At 36.8% G+C, this 23,559-nt stretch overlaps 1 protein-coding gene across 1 annotated transcript in view; it reads right to left on the bottom strand.

The window, feature by feature from the left end:
- The window catches only part of GRID2 (glutamate ionotropic receptor delta type subunit 2), a 1,602,175-nt gene that overhangs the window by 755,936 nt on the left and 822,680 nt on the right, over window positions 1-23,559 (bottom strand). The window contains exon 3 of the mRNA XM_061419669.1: window positions 4,357-4,641. Coding sequence (XP_061275653.1) covers window positions 4,357-4,641 — 285 coding nt within the window. The remainder of the gene's footprint in view (window positions 1-4,356; window positions 4,642-23,559) is intronic.

Here is a 23,559-nt window from a genome sequence, read left to right on the forward strand (position 1 = left end):
AAATGGCTGTCTGGGGAGGCCTTACAAATAGCTGTGAAATGAAGAGAAGTGAAAAGCAAAGGAGAAAAGGAAAGATATGAAGATCTGAATGCAGAGTTCCAAAGAATAGCAAGAAGAGATAAGAAAGCCTTCCTCAGCGATCAATGCAAAGAAATAGAGGAAAACAACAGAATGGGAAAGACTAGGGATCTCTTCAAGAAAATCAGAGATATCAAAGGAACATTTCATGCAAAGATGAGCTCAATAAAGGACAGAAATGGTATGGACCTAACAGAAGCAGAAGATATTAAGAAGAGATGGCAAGAATACACAGAACTGTACAAAAAGATCTTCATGACCCAGATAATCACGATGGTGTGATGACTGACCTAGAGTGAGACATCCTGGAATGTGAAGTCAAGTGGGCCTTAGAAAGCATCACTACGAACAAAGCTAGTGGAGGTAATGTAATTCCAGTGGAGCTATTCCAAATCCTGAAAGATGATGCTGTGAAAGTGCTTCACTCAATATGCCAGCAAATTTGGAAAACTCAGCAGTGGCCACAGGACTGGAAAACCTCAGTTTTCATTCCAATCCCAAAGAAAGGCAATGCCAAAGAATGCTCAAATTACTGCACAATTGCACTCATCTCACACGCTAGTAAAGTAATGCTCAAAATTCTCCAAGCCAGGCTTCAGCAATATGTGAACCGTGAACTTCCTGATGTTCAAGCTGGTTTTAGAAGAGGCAGAGGAACCAGAGATCAAATTGCCAACATCCGCTGGATCATCGAAAAAGCAAGAGAGTTCCAGAAAAACATCTATTTCTGCTTTATTGACTATGCCAAAGCCTTTGACTGTGTGGATCACAATAAACTGTGGAAAATTCTCAAAGATATAGGAATACCAGACCACCTGATCTGCCTCTTGAGAAATCTATATGCAGGTCAGGAAGCAACAGTTAGAACTGGACATGGAACAACAGACTGGTTCCAAATAGGAAAAGGAGTCCGTCAAGGCTGTATATTGTCACCCTGTTTATTTAACTTATATGCAGAGTACATCATGAGAAACACTGGACTGGAAGAAACACAAACTGGAATCAAGACTGCTGGGAGAAATATCAATAACCTCAGATATGCAGATGACACCACCCTTAAGGCAGAAAGTGAAGAGGAACTCAAAAGCCTCTTGATAAAAGTGAAAGTGGAGAGTGAAAAAGTTGGCTTAAAGCTCAACATTCAGAAAACAAAGATCATGGCATCTGGTCCCACCACTTCATGAGAAATAGATGGGGAAACAGTGGAAACAGTGTCAGACTTTATTTTTCTGGGCTCCAAAATCATTACAGATGGTGACTGCAGCCATGAAATTAAAAGATGCTTACTCCTTGGAAGTAAGGTTATGACCAAGCTAGATAGCACATTGAAAAGCAGAGACATTATTTTGCCAACAAAGTTTCGTCTAGTCAAGGCTATAATTTTTCCTGTGGTCATGTATGGATGTGAGATTTGGACTGTGAAGAAGGCTGAGCGCCGAAGAATTGATGCTTTTGAACTGTGGTGTTGGAGAAGACTCTTGAGAGTCCCTTGGACTGCAAGGAGATCCAAGCAGTCCATTCTGAAGGAGATCAGCCCTGGGGTTTCTTTGGAAGGAATGATGCTAAAGCTGAAACTCCAGTACTTTGGCCACCTCATGCGAAGAGTTTACTCATTGGAAAAGACTCTGATGCTGGGAGGGATTGGGGGCAAGAGGAGAAGGGGACGACAGAGGATGAGATGGCTGGCTGGCATCACTGACTCGATGGACGTGAGTCTGAGTGAACTCTGGGAGTTGGTGATGGACAGGGAGGCCTGGCGTGCTGCGATTCTTGGGGTCGCAAAGAGTTGGACACGACTGAGCAACTGATTTGATCTGATCTGATGATGAATGTATATGTAAATACATGTAGCCCTCTTCAAGATACAAGATATTTGGATAGCTTGATGTTTATTTTGGATTGTAGCCTAGTTCTTTACTAGCAAGATTTATTGTAAGTATCAAAGGAAAATTCTCTTTGAAGAAAAGTATTACTGGAAATGATTGTAAAGTACAATCAGGATATTTTTTCATGAATTATTAAATTAAAAAGTTAAAATAAAGTTTATCATCAGAATAAAGGAAAATGTTTTCATTATTCCTAAAACAAACACTGCTTCTAACAGAGGATACAAATACTATGATTATAAGCATCTTATTTATTCAAAGGAAAGCAAAAGAAAAGAGAATGGGGAAATTCAAATGTATGGAAAGGAGTGTGTGACCATGAATTTAGTATACATTAAAAAAATTACTTATCAGTAATCAAAATGCCTTCTTTTATAAGAATTCCCTACGTGTAATCCATGTAGGACTTGGTAATAAGATAACAAGGAATTTTCTTTTCTCATGGATATTTGTAATCATACAGTAAAATTCTCATTTTAATTTGTAGAAACATCATCAAAAGTTATTTTTCTGTTCTTTATTTTACATACTATTTTGATAGGACTAACTAAGCAGTGTTTTCTCCTTTTAAATGAAGATTTAGAATTTAAAAATTCATTATTTCAAATTATGTTTGAGTAGAGGTCATGATAACCATTTGTCGTTATATATCCATTGATAATCTGACTAGAAAAAATTGACAAAGGGATACTCAGTATGTTGACAGTAGAGCTAGAGTTTACTATGTTCACTAAGTAATTCTACTAGTGACTAACAGATTTGTGTTCCATCCTTACTTTTACTGATGAGCCAATTATTTTTATTTCCTTTTTGTTTACTTTATTCATTTTAGTCTCTTGGTCTTCGTTCTGTGACCCCTAAGTAATATGAATTAAGCAACAAAATAAGGATTTCCGTCCTGGGGACAAAGGACTGTGCTTTTAGAGAGTCTCACAGACTTTTGGCTGAAGTCTACCCATCAAGTTTAATGGAACTCAGCTGCCCAAACCCCATGTGACCTTTGAATATTTAGGGCTAATGTAGCTGCCACTTGCTTTCCCTCCCTAGGAGTCCACAGGAGCTCAATTTGCTGCTTTCCAGCTTTCTGCCAACGTGTTTGTGCTTGGTTCTATTGATGTCACTTTCTGGCCACTCTTGTGTAACTGTTCTCTATGTTCAAAATGCTGAGCAGATTAGGGTAAGAAAACTCTCATTTTGAAATAGTCTTTCATTTGCAATGAAAATAAGTTGCACTTTAGATCATAAATCTTAACGTTTTAAAATAAAAACTGTAAAAACCAGGCCCATCCACACTGAAAGGAATTTTTTTTTCTGTCTCTTTCTTAAGGCAAATTTCTAAGGAAGCACATGTTTTACAGTATATATCCCTTATCAAAATCTGTTTATTTCCTCTCATTTGAACCTAGCAATCTCTACTCTCTTTCCTCTCTTCCTAATGACAAAAATAAGAGAGAAACTATATTTGAAAATCTCTGGGATTAGTCAGATAGAAAACAGGTAGATTTTAATTTGGGAAAAAAGTGTTTAAGCAAAAATAACATTATTTCATTATTTAATATTAAATGCGTGCTAAGCTACTTCAGTTGTGTCTGACTCTTTGTGATGCTATGGATGGTAGCCTGCCAGGCTCCTCTGGGATTCTCCAGGCAAGAATACTGGAGTGGCTTGCCATGCCCTCCTCCAGAGGATCTTCCTGACTCAGGGATCAAACCTGAGTCTCTTATGTCTCTTTCATTGGCAGGAAAGTTCTTTATACCTGGGAAGCCCTATTTTTGCTTACTTTGGTTAATGTAGCACAAGTAAAAATATTGAGACAAAGTATCTTCTTAAGATATAGTAAAATAATATAAGTAAAATGCCTTGTGTTTTACCTTGGAAAGTTAAATAAATTAAGTATCTTTATACTAAGCAGTATTTTTGTGAGAGTTCACATTGGAGACAATATGCTAGGATACATAAAAGGCATTATAATTTCAACGACCCTCAAAGTGTTAAGTACTAAGTAGATTCTAAAGTCTATACAAGAGCATAAGAAAAATACTTCAGATTATTTTTTAGCTGAAAAATAGAAATACGTAATATTTTTAAGTGTTCTAGGATCTGTCCAAAATTATTCTTTTATTATTATATTTAGGTGTAAATGCTTTTGAAAGAGGAAAAAATACAGCATTGTTTTCAATAACTTCCTATTATTTGAAAGATCAAAATATATGCAAAAGATTGAACCTGAGGTCTTAACAAACTTTTTGTCATTGTTGCCTGATTTGTAAGAACATGACAGGACATGAAAACCACAAATAATAATAACTTCTTCAAGTTTTTCAAGATTCAACAAAATTAACTGCCATATAAATACCAGCTGACAAAACTCATGCAAGTAACAAACACTTACCATACTCGCTATCATAGAATATAATGAACTTCTGCCAGGCATATTCCGTGACCACTCTCAGGATAACGTCATTTAAGTAGACAGGTGGCCGAACAGAGAGAGTGTAGTCATCATTCCTGTTGCTCCGGGTGAGTCCACAGCCACTCCTTGGGGTCCCAGCTGTGGAGCGCTGAATGAAGAGGTGGGGGATATGCATGGCATCTGCCAAAGACTGGAGGGATCCTGCTGATGTGCAGCCAATGGAGCTGACCAGGGCCAAGATGCCTTGATTCATAAGTTCACAGGCTGTAAGAAAGTACAGTAATATTCAAATGTCAATATAGGTTTCATGAGTTTTCTCTTTTACAAAGAATAGTAAATAAAGGTTACACAGTTATTATACAACTATGGAAATATATATATATTTTAAAGAACATTCTACATGTGGATATCTTTCAATTATAAACTGCTACTGGGATTCAGATCAAGAATCCTATCCTAATTATTAACAGCTATCTTACTTCATATAAATTTCTTAGCTACTCTTCTTTTCAGTTTAATCGTCTATAAAGAAGACATTTAACCAGGAATCCTTCAGGATTATTGTGAAGGTCAGAGATAATTCAGTGTCTGATATTTGCCTCTCACGTGATAGGCATCCAATTAGTGACAGCTATGTGGTTTGGTCACTAAGTCGTGTCCTACTCTTGAAATCCCATGGACTGTATCCCTCCAGGCTCCTCTCTCCATGGGATTTATCTAGGCAACATAACTGGAGTGGTTTCCCATTTCCTTCTCCAAGTGACAGTATATAATTATCAATGTATAATTCAAAGAAAAGGTAATTATTTATTGAATATGTAACACAAGGTTTTACAAAAGGAGATAATATGCAAACTGGTAAATAAATGAAGGGGGAGATGAAGAGTTTGAGGAAGGCACTTCTGGCCACAGAGAAGAGAGTCATTCTGATGCCTAAAACTTTGATGACACTCGGCTTTCATATTAAACTTGGGAAATGAAAATGTTTTTGTTTTTTTCCTGTTTACAGAAAAGTCATAGTCAAACAAAATAATGCATTTCAGAAACTATTTCATTCTGGTTTCTAGCTGAAATTTTTCTAATTTCTACTACATGGTTTATGATCTGTTTTAGCTTCATTTTAACTACTGTGTGAATGCATATACTCTTACTTCAAAACATATTTAAAATGAGGACAAATATAAATTATAAATAAACATAAAGACATAGCGTATATAGAAAAAAAGAGTTCAGAAGTGATATTTCAGAATGCCAATTTTTGAAGTCAAGAATTTAAAAACCAAAAGTAAATATAGAAAGAATTAGGAAAAATTAATTCCACTGGAGAAGGTAAGACATCATAATTGTTCAAGTATTTATTCTAGACCTTATGCATTCTAGATATAACATTCTCAGGATTCAAACTTTTATTTTTTACATAATTCTTGAAAAATTCAAAGGAAAAGTTAGATGATAAGTAACTCCATGAAATAAACTGGCCATTTGGGGGGTGGTCCCAAGATGGCAGAGGAATAGGACGGGAAGACCACTTTCTCTCCCACAAATTCATCAAGAGCTCATTTGAATGCTGGGTAACTTCCACAAAACAACTGAATGCTGGTGGAGGACACCAGGCACCCAGAAAGGCAGCCCATTCTCTTCAAAAGGAGGGGTGTGATTACTGGCTTGATTGCTCTCTCCCCTTTTGACCCTCACTTTTCTCCACCAGGTCACCTCAATCTCCTCCCTCCCCCTTCTCTTCTCTACTTAACTCTGTGACTCTCTCTGGGTGTTCCAGACTGTGGAGAAAACTCAGGGAACTGATTACTGGCTAGATCAGTCTCTCCTCTTTTGACTCCCCCTCTTCTCCTCCTGGTCACCTCTATCTCTCTCCTCCCTCTTCTCTTCTCCATGTAACTCTGTGAACCTCTCTGGGTGTCCCTTGCTGAGGAGAACTGTTTCACCATTAACCTAGATGTTTTGTCATTTGTGGTGTATGGATGGAAAAGTCTTGAGGCTACTGTAAGAATGAGACTGAAAGCCAGAGGCAGGAGGCTTAACTCCAAAACTTGAGAACATCAGAGAACTCTTGATTGTAGGGAACATTAATAGACAAGAGCTCACCCAAAAGCCTCCATACCTACACTGAAACCAAGCTCCACCCAAGAGCCAACAAATTCTAGACAAAGACATACCATGCTAATTCTCCAGCAAAGCAGGAACACAGCCCTGAGCACTAAAAGACAGGCTGCCCAAAGCCAGTCAAACCCATAGACACCCCCAAACTCACTACTGGACACTTCACTGCACTTCAGAGAGAAGAGATCCAGCTCTACCCATCAGACCACAAATGCAAGCTCCCCTAATCGGGAAACCTTGACAAGCCACTCGTCCTACCCCACCCACAGGAAGCAGGCTCCACAATAAAGAGGAACCACAAACTTCCAGTCTACAAAAAGGGCACCCAACACAGCAATCTAAATAAAATGAAAAGGCAGAGAAATATTCAGAAGGTAAAGGAACATGATAAATGCCCACCAAACTAAACAAAACAGGAGGAGATAGGGAGTCTACCTGAAAAAGAATTCAGAATAATGATAGTAAAGATGATCCCAAATCTTGAAAACAAAATGGACTTACAGATAAATAGACTAGAGACAAGTATTGAGAAGATGAAAGAAATGTTTAACAAGGACCCAGAAGAAATAAAGAAGAGTCGATCAATAATGAATAATGAAATGACAGATCAAAAGCACTCTGGAGGGGGCCAACAGTAGAATACTGAAGCGGAAGATAGGATAAGTGAAGTGGAATATAGAATGGTGGAAATAAATGAAGCAGAGTGGAAAAAAGAAGAAAAAATATTAAAAGAAATGAGGACAACCTCAGAGACCTCCGAGACAATGTCAAATGCCCCAACATTTGAATCATAGGAGTCCCAGAAGAAGACAAAAAAAAAAAGAAAAAAAAGGGGGGCATGAGAAAATACTTGAGGAGATAATAGTTGAAAACTTGCCTAAAATGGGGAAGGAAATAGCCACTCAAGTCCAAGAAATCCAGAGAGGCCCAAACATGATGAACCCAAGGCAAAACACCCCAAGACACATATTAATCAAACTGATGAAGATCAAACTCAAAGAGCAGCAAGGGAAAAAAAAAACAAATAACACATGAGGGGATCCCCGTAAAAATAACAGCTGATCTTTCAATAGAAACTCTGTAGGCCAGAAGGGAATGACAGGACATATTTAAAGAGATAAAAGAGAAAAACATACAACCCAGATTACTGTACCCAGCAAGGATCTCATTCAAATATGAAGAATTCAAAAGCTTTACAGACAAGCAAAAGCTGAGAGAATTCAGCACCACCAAACCAGCTCTCCAACAAATGCTAAGGATCTTCTCTAGACAGGAAACACAGAAGTTTGTTTCAAACCCAAACAACAAAGTAAATGGAAATGGGATCATACTTATCAATAATTACCTTAAATGTAAATGGGTCGAATGCCCCAACCAAAAGACAAAGGCTGGCTGAATGGATACAAAAAACAAGACCCCTATATATGCTGTCTACAAGAGACCCACCTCAAACCAGGGGACACATACAGACTGAAAGTGAAGGGCTGAAAAAAAAGATATTTCATGCATATGGAGACCAAAAGAAAGCAGGAGTAGCAATACTCATATCAGATAAAATAGACTGAAATAAAGGCTGTGAAAAGAGACACAGAACGACGGTACGTAATGGTCAAAGGATAAATCCAAGAAGAAGATACAACAATTGTAAATATATATGCACCCAACATAGGAGCACCTCAATACATAAGGCAAATGCTAACAAGTATGAAAGGGGAAATTAACAGTAACACAATAATAGTGGGGACTTTAATACCCCACTCACACCTAGGGATAGATAAACCAAACAGAAAATTAGCAAGGAAACACAGACTTTAAATGATACAATGGACCAGTTAGACCTAATTGATATCTATAGGACATTTCACCCCCAAAACAATGAATTTCACCTATTTCTCAAGTGCACACAGAACATTCTCCAGGATAGATCACATCCTGGTTCATAAATCTAGCCTTGGTAAATTCAAAAAAAAATGAAATCATTTCAAGCATCTTTTCTGATCACAATGTGGTAAGATTAGGTGAGAACTACAGGAAAAAAACTATTAAAATACAAACATATGGAGGCTAAACAACACACTTCTGAATAACCAACAAACCATGGAAGAAATCAAAAAAGGAATCAAAATATTCATAGAAACAAATGAAGATGAAAATAGGACAACCCAAAAATCAGTAAAAGCAGTAGTAAGGGAAAGGTTCATACCAATAGAAGTTTAACTTCAAGAAAGAAGAGAAAAAAATTAAACAAATAACCTAAATTTACTCCTAAAACAACTAGAAAAAGAAGAAATGAAGAACCCTAGGGTTAGTAGAAGGAAAGAAATCATAAAAATTAGAGCAGAAATAAGTGAAAAGGAACAAAAATATAAGTAAAAAAAAAAAAAAAACAAGTGAAAAGGAAAAAAAAAAGGAACAAAAAGTAAAAATCAACAAAACTAAAAGCTGGTTCTTTGAGAAGATAAATAAAATAGACAAACCATTAGCCAGACTCATCAAGAAAAAAACGGAGAAGAATCAAATCAAAAATTAGAAGTGAAAATGGAGAAACCACAGCAGATAACACAGAAATACAAAGGATCAAAGAGACTACTATCAGCAACTATATGCCATAAAAGTGGACAAATTGGAAGAGATGGACAGATTCCTTGACAAGTATAACTTCCAAAACTGAACCAGAAAGAAACAGAAAATCTTAACAGACTCATCACAAGCATGGAAATCAAAACTGTAATCAAAAATCTTGCAACAAACAAAAACCCAGGACCAGATGGCTTCACAGGTGAATTCTACCAGAAATTTAGAGAAGAACTAACACCTATCCTACTCAAACTCTTCCTGAAAATTGCAGAGGGAGGTAAACTACCAAACTCATTCTATGAGGCCATTATCACCATAATACCAATACCAGACAAAGGTGCCACAAAAAAAAAGAAAACTACAGGCCAATATCACTGATGAACAGAGATGTAAAAATCCTTAACAAAATTCTAGCAAACAGAATCCAACAACATATTAATAAGATCATACATCATGACCAAGTGGGCTTCATCCCAGGGATGCAAGGATTCTTCAATATTTGCAAATCAATTAATGTGATACACCACATTAACAAATTGAAAGATAAAAACCATATGATTATCTCAATAGATGCAGAGAAAACCTTTGACAAAATTCAACATCCATATATGATAAAAAACTCTGCAGAAAGCAGGCATAGAAGGAACATACCTCAACATAATAAAAGCTATATATGACAAACCCACAGCAAACATTATCCTCAATGGCAAAAAATTGAAAGCATTTTCCCTAAAGTCAGGAACAAGACAAGGGTGCCCACTCTCACCACTACTATTCAACATAGCTTTGGAAGTTTTAGCCACAGCAATCAGAGAAGAAAAAGAAATAAAAGGAATCCATATTGGAAAAGAAGAAGTAAAACTCTCACTGTTTGCAGATGACATGATCCTCTACATAGAAAACCTTAAAGACTCCACCAGAAAGTTACTAGAGTTATCAATGAATATAGTAAAGTTGCAGGACATAAAATTAATATACAGAAATCCCTTGCATTCCTATACACTAACAATGAGAAAACAAAAAGAGAAATTAAGGAAAATCCAATTCACCATTGTGATGAAAAGAATTAAGTACTTAGGAACGAATCTACCTAAAGAAACAAAGGACTTATATACAGAAAACTATAAAACACTGATGAAAGAAATCAAAGATGACACAAATAGATGGAAATATACAATGTTCATGAATTACAAGAATCAATATAGTGAAAAAGGGTATACTACCCAAAACAATCTACAGATTCAATGCTACCCCTTTCAAGCTACCTACAATATTTTTTGCAGAACTAGAACATATAATTTCACAATTTGTAAAGAAATACAAAAAACATCGAAGATCAAAGCAATCTTGAGAAAGAAGAATGGAACTGGATGTATCAACCTTCCAGACTTCAGACTATACTACAAAGCTACAGTCATCAAGACAGTATGGCACTGGCACAGAGACAGAAATATAGGTCAATGGAAGAAAACAGAAAATAGATAAAATTTCTATTTATAAAAACATTTAAAAAATAGATAATTTATATATTAACCAAATAGATAAATCCACAACCTATGTGTCAGGAAGCATTTAACAGGAGGCTTCCTGGGTTCTGTTTTGGTCCTGTCATGAATCCTCTGTTCCTTATTAATTCTCAAATATTCAGGAATTAAGAGGAGTGGCAAACCACTCCTGGGGCTGAGGAATGCTTGCATGTCCTTTATTAGTTTTCCCATATGGTGATAAGCAACTATTTATGACCCTCTTCCTTTTTATGAACCATAAGGTAAAAGTGATTATTTACAACCCTCTCTCTTTGATACAGATTGCCTTATGTTTCCTTGATAATTTGTAATTTGATCTTTATCTTTGCTGAACAAAGCTACCTTGTAAGACAGTATATATACCCACACTATGTTGAATAAAACACCCTTGTTCCATCAGAGCTTGGGTCCCCATGTCTTTCCTTCTTTTTCTCTCTCTTTCTTTCTCTCTCCCTCTCAGGCTAATTCTTTGGAGTGCAGGAGCCCACTGGCTCACTTTCTTGCCCAGGCTTGCAAGACCCTCGTGAGAGGGCGCCCTGTGCCTATGTGAAGCACTGCAAGCCTCTTTGTCTCTCTCTTTTATTTTCTTATCATCGACTCCAGACCACCACGTTCTGGTCCATTAAAGGACCTCAACACCTATGGACACCTTATATTTGACAAAAGAGGCAAAAATGTACAATGGAGAAAAGACAATCTCTTCAACAAGTGGTGCTGGGAAAACTGGTCAATCACTTGTACAAGAATGAAACTAGAACACTTTCTAACACCATACACAAAAATAAACTCAAAATGGATTAAAGATCTAAATGTAAGACCAGAAACTATAAAACTCCTAGAGGAAAACACAGGCAAAACACTCTCTGAGATAAATCACAACAGGATCCTCTATGACCAACTGTCAGTTCAGTTCAGTCTCCTCAGTCATGTCTGACTCTTTGCGACCACATGAATCGCAGCACGCCAGGCCTCCCTGTCCATCACCAACTCCCGGAGTTCACTCAGACTCACGTCCATCGAGTCAGTGATGCCCTCCAGCCATCTCATCCTCTGTCGTTCCCTTTTCCTCCTGCCCGCAATCCCTCCCAGCATCAGAGTCTTTTCCAATGAGTCAACTCTTCACATGAGGTGGCCAAAGTATTGGAGTTTCAGCTTTAGCATCAGTCCTTCCAATGAACACCCAGGACTAATCTCCTTTAGAATGGACTGGTTGGATCTCCTTGCAGTCAAGGGACTCTCAAGAGTCTTCTCCAGCACCACAGTCCAAAAGCATCAATTCTTCAGCACTCAGCTTTCTTCACAGTCCAACTCTCATATCCATACATGACCACTGGAAAAACCATAGCCTTGACTAGATGGACCTTTCTTGGCAAAGTAATGTCTTTGCTTTTTAATATGCTATCTAGGTTGGTCATAACTTTCCTTCCAAGAAGTAAGTGTAGCCTGCAAGTATGGCACCCCACTTCAGTACTCTTGCCTGGAAAATCCCATGGATGGAGGAGCCTGGTAGGCTGCAGTCCATGGGGTAGCGAATAGTCCGATACGACTGAGTAACTTCACTTTCACTTTTCACTTTCCTGCATTGGAGAAGGAAATGGCAACCCACTCCAGTGTTCTTGCCTAGATAATCCCAGGGATGGGGGCGCCTGGTGGGCTGCCATCTATGGGGTCGCACAGAGTCGGACATGACTGAAGTGACTTAGCAGTGGCAGCAGCAAGTAATAGACATGCATCCCTCTTCTATTGCCCCCAGGCTTTGATGGTTTACACTTGTCAAGGACACAAACACTCACCCTAAAAAAAGAGAAGCAAGTCTCTAACTCATTGTTAAATATCCTTTCCATCACACCAAGCAAAGTATATTTACAAACTTAACATTTTCCATGGCAAAGAAAATACAGATAGCACTGTCCATCAGGGAACCCTTTCCTGGAGAGTGTCTGCTGTCAGATTTGTAAAAGCAGTAGTCCCACTATAGAGAAGAAAAAAAAAAAAAAGAGCTCTCACATTTAAAATGAATTGCGACTCACTGACCCAAAGCACAGCCCCAGGTGGAAACATAGAATAGGTATGCAAGGCAACCTGTAGGGCTATATGAGATGCCCATTTTGCCCCATTTTACTGATAGGATACCCTTGTCTAACTCAATGAAACTATGAGTCATGCCGTGTAGGACCACCCAAGATGGATGGGACAAGATGGAGAGTTCTGACAAAACGTGGTCCACCAGAGAAGGGAGTGGTAAACCACTTCAGGATTCTTACCTTGAGAACCCTGTGAACAGTTGAAAAGGCAAAAACATATGACACTAAAGGATGAATTCCCCAGGTTGGTAGGTGTCCAGTATGTTACTGGAGATCAGTGGAGAAATAACTCCAGAAAGAATGAAGAGAGAGAGCCTAAGCAAAAATAACACCCAGTTGTGGATGTGACTTGTGATAGAATTAGTGTCTGATGCTGTAAAGAGCAATATTGCATAGGAACCTGGAATGTTAGATCCATTAATTAAGGCAAATTGGAAGTGGTCAAACAGGAGATGGCAAGAGTGAATATTGACATTTTAGGAATCAGTGAACTAAAATGGACTGGAATGGGTGAATTTAACTCAGATGACCATTATCTACTACTGTGGGCAAGAATCCCTTAGAAGAAACGGAGTAACCATCATAGTCAACAAAAGACTCCAAAATGCAGTACTTGGATGCAATCTCAAAAACGACAGAATGATCTCTGTTCATTTCCAAGGCAAACCATTCAATAGCACAGTAATCCAAGTCTATGCCCTGACCAGCAATGCAAAAGAAGCAGAAGTTGAATGGTTCTATGAAGACCTATGAGACCTTCTAGAACTAACACCCACAAAAGACATCGTTTTCATTATAGGAGAATGGAATGTAAAAGTAGGAAGTCAACAATACCTGGAGCAACAGGCAAATTTGGCCTTGGAGTAGAAAACAAAGCAGGTCAAAGGCTAACAAAGTTTTGCCAAGACAATGCAATAGTCATAGCAAACACTCTCTTCCAAAAACACAAGAAAAGACTCTACACATAGACATCACCAGATGGTCAATACCGAGATCACATTGCTTTTATTCATTACAGCCAAAGATGGAGAAGCTCTATACACTCAGCAAAACAAGACCAGGAACTGACTGTAGCTCAGATCATGAGCTCCATATTGCCAAATTCAGACTTAAATTGAAGAAAGAAGGGGAAACCACTAGACTATTCAGGTATGACCAAAATCAAATGCCTTACAATTATACAGTGGAAGTGACAAATAGATTCAAGGGATAAGATCTGATAGAAAGAGTGCCTGAAGAACTATGGATGGAGGTTTATGACATTGTACAGGAGGCAGTGATGAATACCATCCCCAAGAAAAAGAAATGCAAAAAGGCAAAATGGTTGTCTGAGGAGGCCTTATAAATACCTGAGAAGAGAAGAAAAGCTAAAGGCAAAGGAGAAAAGGGAAAGATATACCCATCTGAATGCACAATGCCAAAGAAAGCAACAAGACATAAGAAAGCCTTCCTCAGTGATCAATGCAAAGAAATAGAGGAAAACATTAGAATGGGAAAGACTAGAGATCACTTTAAGAAAATTAAAGATAACAAGGGAACATTTCATGCAAACATGGGCATGATAAAGGACAGAAATGGTATGGACCCAAAAGAAGCAGAAGATATTAAGAAAAGATGGCAAGAATACACAGAAGAACTACACAAAAAAGATCTTCATGACCCAGATAATCACAATGGTGTGATTACTCACTAGAGCCAGACATCTGGAATGCCAAGGCAAGTAGGCCTTAGGAAGCATCACTGTGAACAAAGGTAGTAGACGTGATGGAATTCCAGTTGAGCTATTTTAAATCCTAAAAGATGATGCTATGAAAGTGCTGCACTCAATATGCCAGCAAATGTGGAAAATCAACAGTGGCCACAGGACTACAAAAGGTCAGTTTTCATTGTAATCTCAAAGAAAGGCAATGCCAAAGAAGGTTCAAACTACTGCACAATTGCACTCATTTCACATGCTATCAAAGTAATGCTCAAAATTCTCCAAGCCAGACTTCGACAGTACATGAACTGTGAACTTCCAGATGTTCAAGCTGTATTTAGAAAAGGCAGAGGAACCAGAGATGAAATTGCCAATATCCATTGGAGCATCAAATAAGCCAGAGAGTTCCAGAAAAACATCTACTGTTCATAGCAGAATTATTAAACTGACATTAAAAAGGGAAGAGACTAATGTGAATTGTTATATCATAAGATAGGAGGCTATGAAAATACATAATTGAAAGGTTATAAAGTACATATCATAATATGGAGGTTCCAGCCATGTCTCCACTATTTAATGAAAATGTAAGAATAAAACACAATTTGGTGTTCAATAAATGAGGAGAGGAATTTTTTCAATCTAATCATGTTGATAGAATGATAAAATGAATATGAAAACATTTTGTAAATTAGAATCCCATATAAAAATGTAAAGAAATATCAGCCATTATTTTACATTTTTATCACATCACTGTTGGTAGAACCACTGTAGTACTCGCTTGACTGAAAGTATACTTAATATATCATTATTTCTTCTCAGTAGCTTTTCTTAGGTTTTTGAAAGTTTTTGTATGTAGTATTAATATTTGGAGCTGAAATTTTATAGAGGTAATGCCAAGTGAAAGACGAGAGTGAAAAATGTAGCTTAAAACTTAACATTCAAAAAACTAAGATCATGGCATCTGGTCCCATCACTTCATGGCCAATAGATGGGATAACAATGGAAACAGTAACAGACTTTATTTTCTTGGGCTCCAAAATCACTGCAGATGGTGACTGCAGCCATGAAATTAAAAGACCTTGCTCCTTGGAAGAAAAGCTATGACTAACCCAGACAGCATATTAAAAAGCAGAGACATTACTTTGCTGATAAAGGTCCATCTAGTCAAAGTTATGATTTTTCCAGTAGTCATGTATGGATGTGAGAGTTGGAGTATAAAGAAAGCTGAGTGCTGAAAAATTGATAATTTTGAACTGTGCTGTTGGAGAAGACCCTTGAGAATCCCTTTGACAGCAACCAGTCAATCCTAAAATAAATCAGTCCTGAGTATTCATTGGTAGGACTGATGCTGAAGTTGAAACTACAATATCTTAGCCACCTAATGCGAAGAACTGACTCATTGGAAAAGACACTGATGCTGTGGAATATTGAAAGTGGGAGGAGAAGGGGACAACAGAGGATGAGATGGTTGGATGGCATCACACCGACTTTACAGACATAAGTTTGATTAAGCTCTGGGAGTTGGTGATGGACAGGGAAGCCTGGTGTTGCATTCCCTGGGGTCGCAAAGAGTCAGACACGACTGAGCGACTGAACTGAACTGAACCTATATGAAATGTTGACTGCTGGTGCTGCTGTTGCTAAGTCGCTTCAGTCGTGTCCGACTCTGTGTGACCCCATAGACGGCAGCCTACCAGGCTCCCCCGTCCCTGGGATTCTCCAGGCAAGAACACTGAAGTGGGTTGCCATTTCCTTCTCTAATGCATGAAAGTAGAAAGTGAAAGTGAAGTCGCTCAGCCGTGTCCGACTCTTAGTGACCCCATGGACTGCAGCCTACCAGGCTCCTCCGCCCATAGGATTTTCCAGGCAAGAGTACTGGAGTGGGGTGGCATTGCCTTCTCTGAATGTTGGCTGAAGCAGAGAATAAAACTGATTTCCTCTGGACATCGACCCTTCATAGGGCCCTTTACAAAATTTAGTATAAGAAAGAGATTCATGACAGCCTAAGAGAGATTTGAGAAAATAAAGTGCTATACAAATTAGTAGTGAAACAGTGTACCTTCTGCTCTAAGAATTCCATGTCTTGACTGTTAGAAGATTGCTTTGTTTAGAGTTTTAGTTCCATACAATGCATACTTTAGTCCACTGAATACAATGTTAGAACAGAATTTGAAATATCAGCATGTTTATGTGTACATCTACCACTTTTTTATCATAAGAATACAAGCCAAGGACTTCTCAATGGCATATTGTTTTCCCACTAATTTCTTCAAGCCTTGTGATTTATTTATATTATGCATGCATGTACTCACACACCTTCAAACATATAGAGGATGCTGCACAGCTAGCTTGTTTTGTGACTCCAGCTGTTTGAAACTGTAACACTATCAAAGATGTTTGAAGCCTGCCTTAATTGCTGAAAGCACACCTTTTTTCTTTCTTTTTATTTCTTTCCTTCCTCCCTTCTCCCCTCCTTTCCTTCCTTCCTTCCTTTCATCCTTCTGTTCCCCCCTTCCTTCTTTCTTTTTTTGCTTTTTTTCATTTTCTTTCTTCTTTTTTTCAAATAGCAATTGACAATATTTTCACCCTTTTTGGTCATTTAGCAGTTAATTCTCTGTATAAATTTAAATTAAATGATGTTCGTGTACACTAACTTCATTTCTGAAAGTAATCAGTTTGAGTCTTCTTTTCATTAAGTAAAATGTGATTAAAATAATATCTATAAAGAATTTAAAACTGATTCTTTGTTACTGAATATTCAATGAGATCTCAGTAAAATATTTTTGGACAGCAATATCCTTCTTGAATATACTTATTCCCTGTGATATTTTTTGACTTATTTATATTTTCCTGATATAAACTCTTCTAATAATTTTAAGTCATGTGAAGACTTTTGCATGTTCAACTAACACACTTATTCTTCGACACATATTTATCAACTTTCAACCAATGCCAGGGACATATTTGTAGACTAGATAATGTATATGTCAGGTTCTATTCTCAAAAAGCTCCCAATCTACTCACCATAGTGTTTCCAAAATCTCCCTTGCATCAATATTAAAGTAGAGGTTTAACACAGATGACTAAGTTCACACCCAGAGGTTCTACTGGTAGGCATGTATTGCATTATGTTATCCGAGTACTTCTGGTATGTAACCCTTTCTGGTACGTTTAAGTTTGGTGGGTTGTAAATACAACATTCTTTGATGTAATTGTTACAGAACATCTAATATTTGCTGACTTTACTTTTTCCCAATAATATTGTTGAAAATATAACCATAACTGGGGAATAGAACCTCCTTATTCTTCCAGTTCTCTTAGTTTTTGAGTGGGGATGAAAAATAGGGAAAGATGACATACAGAGTTAACAAGAATAAAAATTCCCCCCCAAATGACATTTATCTTCCTTTTATTTACAATAACAAACTAAGAAGACTTCATTATTTCATGTTTCTCCAGCTCAGATGCAACATATAATATTTCCACAATTCTAAAATGTATGCAGTTTCTATGTTTTAACATATTTGAAATCAGGACATATTTCAAAGTTACATTAGTTTTCTTGAGAAATCATTAATCAATATTGAATTTTATAATCAGTGAGTGCTTACAGATGAGAAAATAAGGTAAGCTTCCATGGCCCGTAAGAAAGATTTGTATTCTTTCTATAGCACTTCAGTTTAACTTCTTTTTTTTTTTCCCCTATTTCATTCATTAATGAACCATAAGCATAGTATTTATAATTGTTTATTTCTTTTTTCATATATCAAAATGCATCTTTATTTTTATAGTTTTAAGTATACAGGAACACAAACCAGCTTCCATCTGTCCAGATATTTAGCATTCTTTGTCAGCATGATTTTAAGTAACTATCAGAGTGGTAGCATATTAAAGATGGCATTAATTTGATATATTATTAATGTAGTTTGCCAAAAATACAATCATTTGGAACAAATACCTCCAAATAAAGAAGGTATATATAAATAGAAGCAATATATATAGATAAATAGTGCTATAAAGTCCAATTTAATAAAAATTATCTACTTAAAAAGAAAGAATATGAGAAAATTCATTTAATCATAATTAAAAAGCATTAAGACAATTTTGTCTAATGAAAAATATAAATGATTAAAATGGTTGATTACCAGTCATCAAAGGAACTCAATAATTTTCAATTACCTATTTTTTCAGTCATCTGTTGCCATCACAAGCCTTTAGCTATAATTCATAATCTAAGCCTGAAATGGACTAAAAATTTAACCTGACACCTCTTATAAGTCATTTGATTTTCCTATATAGTTATAGTCTATAACAAGCCTGTATACTCTCACATCCATAAATGACTATTGGAAAAACCATAGATTTGACTAGATGGAACTTTGTTAGCAAAGTAATGTCTCTGGTTTTTAATATGCTGTCTATGAAATATGGATGGAGGTTTCTGAGGTTGTAAAGGAGGCAGGGATCAAGACCATCCCCAAGAAACAGAACCTTGTGCGCACTAGGACCCAGAAAAAGGAGCAGTGACACCACAAGAGACTGATGCAGACTTGCCCGTGAGGGTCCAGGAGTCTCTGGCGTAGGCTTTGGTTGGTGAAGGCCTGCTGCAGGGTTGGGGACATTGAGTGTGGCAGTGTGTGCAGGGGACCTTTTTGAAGGAGGTTGCCATTATCTTCATTACCTCCACCATAGTTTGAGCCTGGAGAATCCCAGGGACGGGGGAGCCTGGTGAACTGCCATCTATGGGGTCGCACAGAGTCGGACACGACTGAAGTGACTTAGCAGCAGCAGTAGCCATTATCTTCATTACCTCCACCATAGTTTGAGCTCAGGTCAAATAATAGGGAGGGAAAACAGCCCCCACCTTTAACAGAAAATTTGATTAAAGATTTACTGAGCATGGCTCCGCCTATCAGAACAAGACCCAGTTTCCCCCTCCTTCAGTCTCTCCCATCAGGAAGCTTCCATAAGCCCCTTATCTTTCTCCATCAGAGGGCAGACAGAATGAAAACTGTAATCATAGAAAACTAATCAGTCTGATCACATGGACCACAGACTTGTCTAACTCAATGAAACTATGAGTCATGCCAGGCAGGGCCACCCAAGACGGATGGGTCATGGTGGAGAGTTCTGACAAAATGTGGTCCACTGGAGAAGGGAATGGCAAACCACTTCAGTATTCTTGCCTTGAGAACCCCATGAATAGTATGAAAAGACTGTGAGTTAGGAAAACCTTTTAATGGAGAAGTGAATTTGGAGGTGCAATATGAAAAATAAATAAGGAACCAATTCAGTAAAAAGGAGTTTCTTTAATGAAAAAGGGTGAAGAAAATATTTCCAACTAGAAGAAACAATATACAAAAATGCTATGATAGAAAGATCATGTATTATCTGAGAGGCAGAAGAAATGTCAGGTAGCTAGAGTAGAGAGAACGTGGCAGAGAGTTGTGTAAAATGAGGACAGAAGGCTAGGCAAGAAATATGACCTTTGAATGGGTTGTCTTTTTGTCATTAATTTGTAAGAGAGATTCACATATTTTCAGGATCACCCCTTAATCTGTTATTTTTATGTTAAAATCTCTCCCTTCACTTTCCTATGTTTTAAATTTATGAACAATTTAGAAGATGTAAGATGGGCTATGGTCATTCCATTAGTCATGTATGGATGTGAGAGCTGGACCATAAAGACAGCACTGAAGAATTGATAGTTTTGAACTGTGGTGCTGGAAAAGACTTTTGAGCGTCCCTTGGATACAAGGAGATCAAACCAGTCAATCCTAAAGGAAATCAGCCCTGAATACACATTGGAATGACTGATGCTGAAGCTGAAGCTCCAATACTTTGGCCATCTGATGTGAACAGCCAATGCACTGGAAAAGACCACGATACTGGGAGAGACTGAAAGGAGAAGAGAGTGACAGAATGAGATCGATGCATTACTCATTCAATGGACATGAACTTGCAAACTTCTAAAGATGGTGAAGGACAGAGAGGCCTGGCATGTTGCAGTCCATGGGACTGCAAGGAGTTGGACATGACTCATTAACTGAACAACAACAAGATTATTATATAATCACATTTGTCAGTCTTTTGACTTTTGGGACTATTTTGCCTTCTCACAGCCTACGGGCTTCCTGGTGGCTCAGTTGGTAAAGAATTCTCCTGAAATACGGGAGACCTCGGTTCGAACGTTGGGTCAAGAAGATACCCTGGAGAAGGGAACAAGTACCCACTCCAGTATTCTGGCCTGGAGAATTCCACAGACTGTATAGTTCATGGGGTCGCAAAGAGTCGGACACGACTTAGTGACTTTCACTCACTCAGTTTGGGGTAAGAGATGCAGCCTATAGACTTATGAAGTGACAAGTTTATCTTTACCATCTGATACCCTATGACTGATCACCAGCTGATATAAGTTAGGACTCCAGGAAAGATAGCAATGGAATTTAAAGAAACTAGATGAGTGCATAATGTTATATTTAGTTGATGCAGGTAAAATTTGATGTTTATATGCATTATCCCAGCTAACAAAGAGTAAAGTAAACACAATTGTGACAAGAACAATAATCCATATTATGGATTATAAATCTGTCTTCAAAACTTTTCCATGATTTTTCAGAAATTCTAGCTATTAAAATTATTATTCTTTCATAATATGGCACATCCTGGATTTAGAACTGATTCTTTCAAGACAAGTGACAGAATATTCAATATTCTGTAATATTTTGTATTACAAAAATATGAAGATCTTGGTAAAAGATATGATGAACTCTATGTTTATGTTTGTGTGAGGGGAAGACAATGGATAATGAATAAATAATATTTTACTTTGCTCTCTCAGTTATTGCCATTTTTCCAGAATAGCAATGCCAAAACTCAGAAGTCACTTTCAGTTTTCAATATTTACTTTCAATTTTTCAATATTTTTTCTCTTAATCCTGATACTCCTTTATATCAATTCTTGCTAACCATTACTGCTAATTATACATCTTAAATATTTCTCAGAATGATTCTCTTCTTTGAAATATTTGATTCCAATCCCTTGAAAAAAGAAGTGAAAGTGTTAGTCTCTCAGTCGTGTCTAACTCTTTGCAACCCTATGGACTGTAATCCACCAGGTTCCTCTGTCCATGGAATTCTCCAAACAAGACTACCGGAGTGGGTAGTCATTCTCTCTTCCAGGCATTCTTCCTGACCCAGCTGAAGGCTGAGAAGAGCTCTAGTCCCTTAGTTTAATCTATATCGCACTTCAGTTACTAAAACTGTCTCCAAGTTGGTATGAATGATTTCACAGCCTTCAACTTAACTTTTCTCCAATCATCCACAATGTAAACAAGTATATCTATTTATTAAATCTTACCATGTCATTTCTGTGTTTTAAAGGCCATCAATAAAAGACTGAGGAACTATTAAAAACTGGAGGAGCTAAAGAGAAATGACAACTAAACACCATATGGGATCCTAAATAAAATTCTAGAAAAGAAAAATATTATTAAAGAAACTGATGAATTTTGAGTAAGGTCTGTGGTTCATTCAATAATATTGTATTAATAAATATTGACTGCCTGTTGTTTATAATCACACTATGGCTATGTAAGACATTGATATCAGTGGAAGGGAATGAGAAATATAATAAATTATTTACCCTATTTATGCAAATTTTTCTGCATTTTCTATAAATCTAAAACTACTTGAAAATTAAAAGCTGAAAGCAGATAAAACAGTCAATGACTTCCAGCTTCTGCAGGAAAAGCTTAAACTCTTAGCATGGCATACAAAGCCCTTCGTGAACTGGCCCTGGTCTATATTTTCATGGTTACTTTCAGCTCCTATTCCTTGTCATCACATTTTCCTTCCATTTCATAATTCTATTTCCTACTGCCATGCTATTTACACTATGGTTTATATTATTTTTTCAGCAGTCTAGGAGCTTATAAAAGAATTATTTTTGACACCTTAAGAACACTGAGTCTTCTGATTTATGACCATGATATATATCTTCATTTAATTCAGTCTTAAATTTTTTCTAAGCAGTATTTTGTAGTACTCAGTGAATAAGTCTTATTCTCCTTTGTTAAATTTATTGCTGAATTAAAAAAATTATCAAATTATTATTAAATTATTTATTTTATATTTATATACTATTGCAAATGAAACTATACTTCAACAAAAAATACATATTTGCTAGATATAAAAAATACACACTTTTACATTTAATTTAATCTTCCATGGCTAGAATATCAAAATATATCAGATTATTGTATACTGATTTTGCATTACAAAATCTTATTAAACTCATTTACTAGTCTTTCTTTTTCTGTAAGTAATAGAGCAATTTTTACATAGTTATGTAATTTTCAATTAAAGACATATATGTATTTCTTCCTTTTCTTTTTTAAAAAAATTTATTTATTTATAGTACTTTCTTTCTAATATATAAACTTTTTTATTACCTTTTCATGTCTTATTGTACTAGCTCGCACCAGTACAATATTGAAAACACATGCCAAAAGCAGTTATCTTTGCCTTTTCCTAATCTTAGGAGAAAAAGATTCAGTCTTTGATAATTAAATATGAGGTAACATGTAAGATTATTTTTTTCTTTGACCATGATCTCACTGAAGCTGATGAAGTTTGCTTTTATTACTAGCTTGCTGAGAGTTTTTTTTTATCAATAATCGATGTTAGATTTTGGTTAAAGCTTTTTTTTTGCATCCATTGAAATAATAGTTTTTCCTCCAGTCTCTTAATATGGGTGAAAGTGAAAGTGTTAGTCACTTAGTCATGCCTGACTCTTTGTGACCCCATGGACTTCAGTTCATTAGCCTCCTCTGTCCAGGGGATTTTCCAGGTAAGGATACTGGAGTGGTTTGCCATTTCCTTCTCCAGGGGATCTTCCTGATCCAGGGATCCCAGATCTGCACTGCAGGCAGATTTTTTACTGACTAAGCTACCAAGTACATTGATAGATTTCTGAATGTTAAATCATCTTTGCAAGGATAATGGCAGCCTTGGTAATGAGCTGGAGTAGAATAACACCTATTTAGCTTTTTGGAAGAATTTGTGTTTAATTAGTGTTATTTCTTCCTTAATGTTTAGTAGAACTCAGTAGTAGAACTTTCTAAAAGTGAAGTTTTATTTTTGAGAAAGTTTTTAACTGTAAAATCTATTTTTAAAA

This window comes from Bos javanicus, chromosome 6, assembly GCF_032452875.1.
Source record: "Bos javanicus breed banteng chromosome 6, ARS-OSU_banteng_1.0, whole genome shotgun sequence".
Taxonomy (NCBI): domain Eukaryota; kingdom Metazoa; phylum Chordata; class Mammalia; order Artiodactyla; family Bovidae; genus Bos; species Bos javanicus.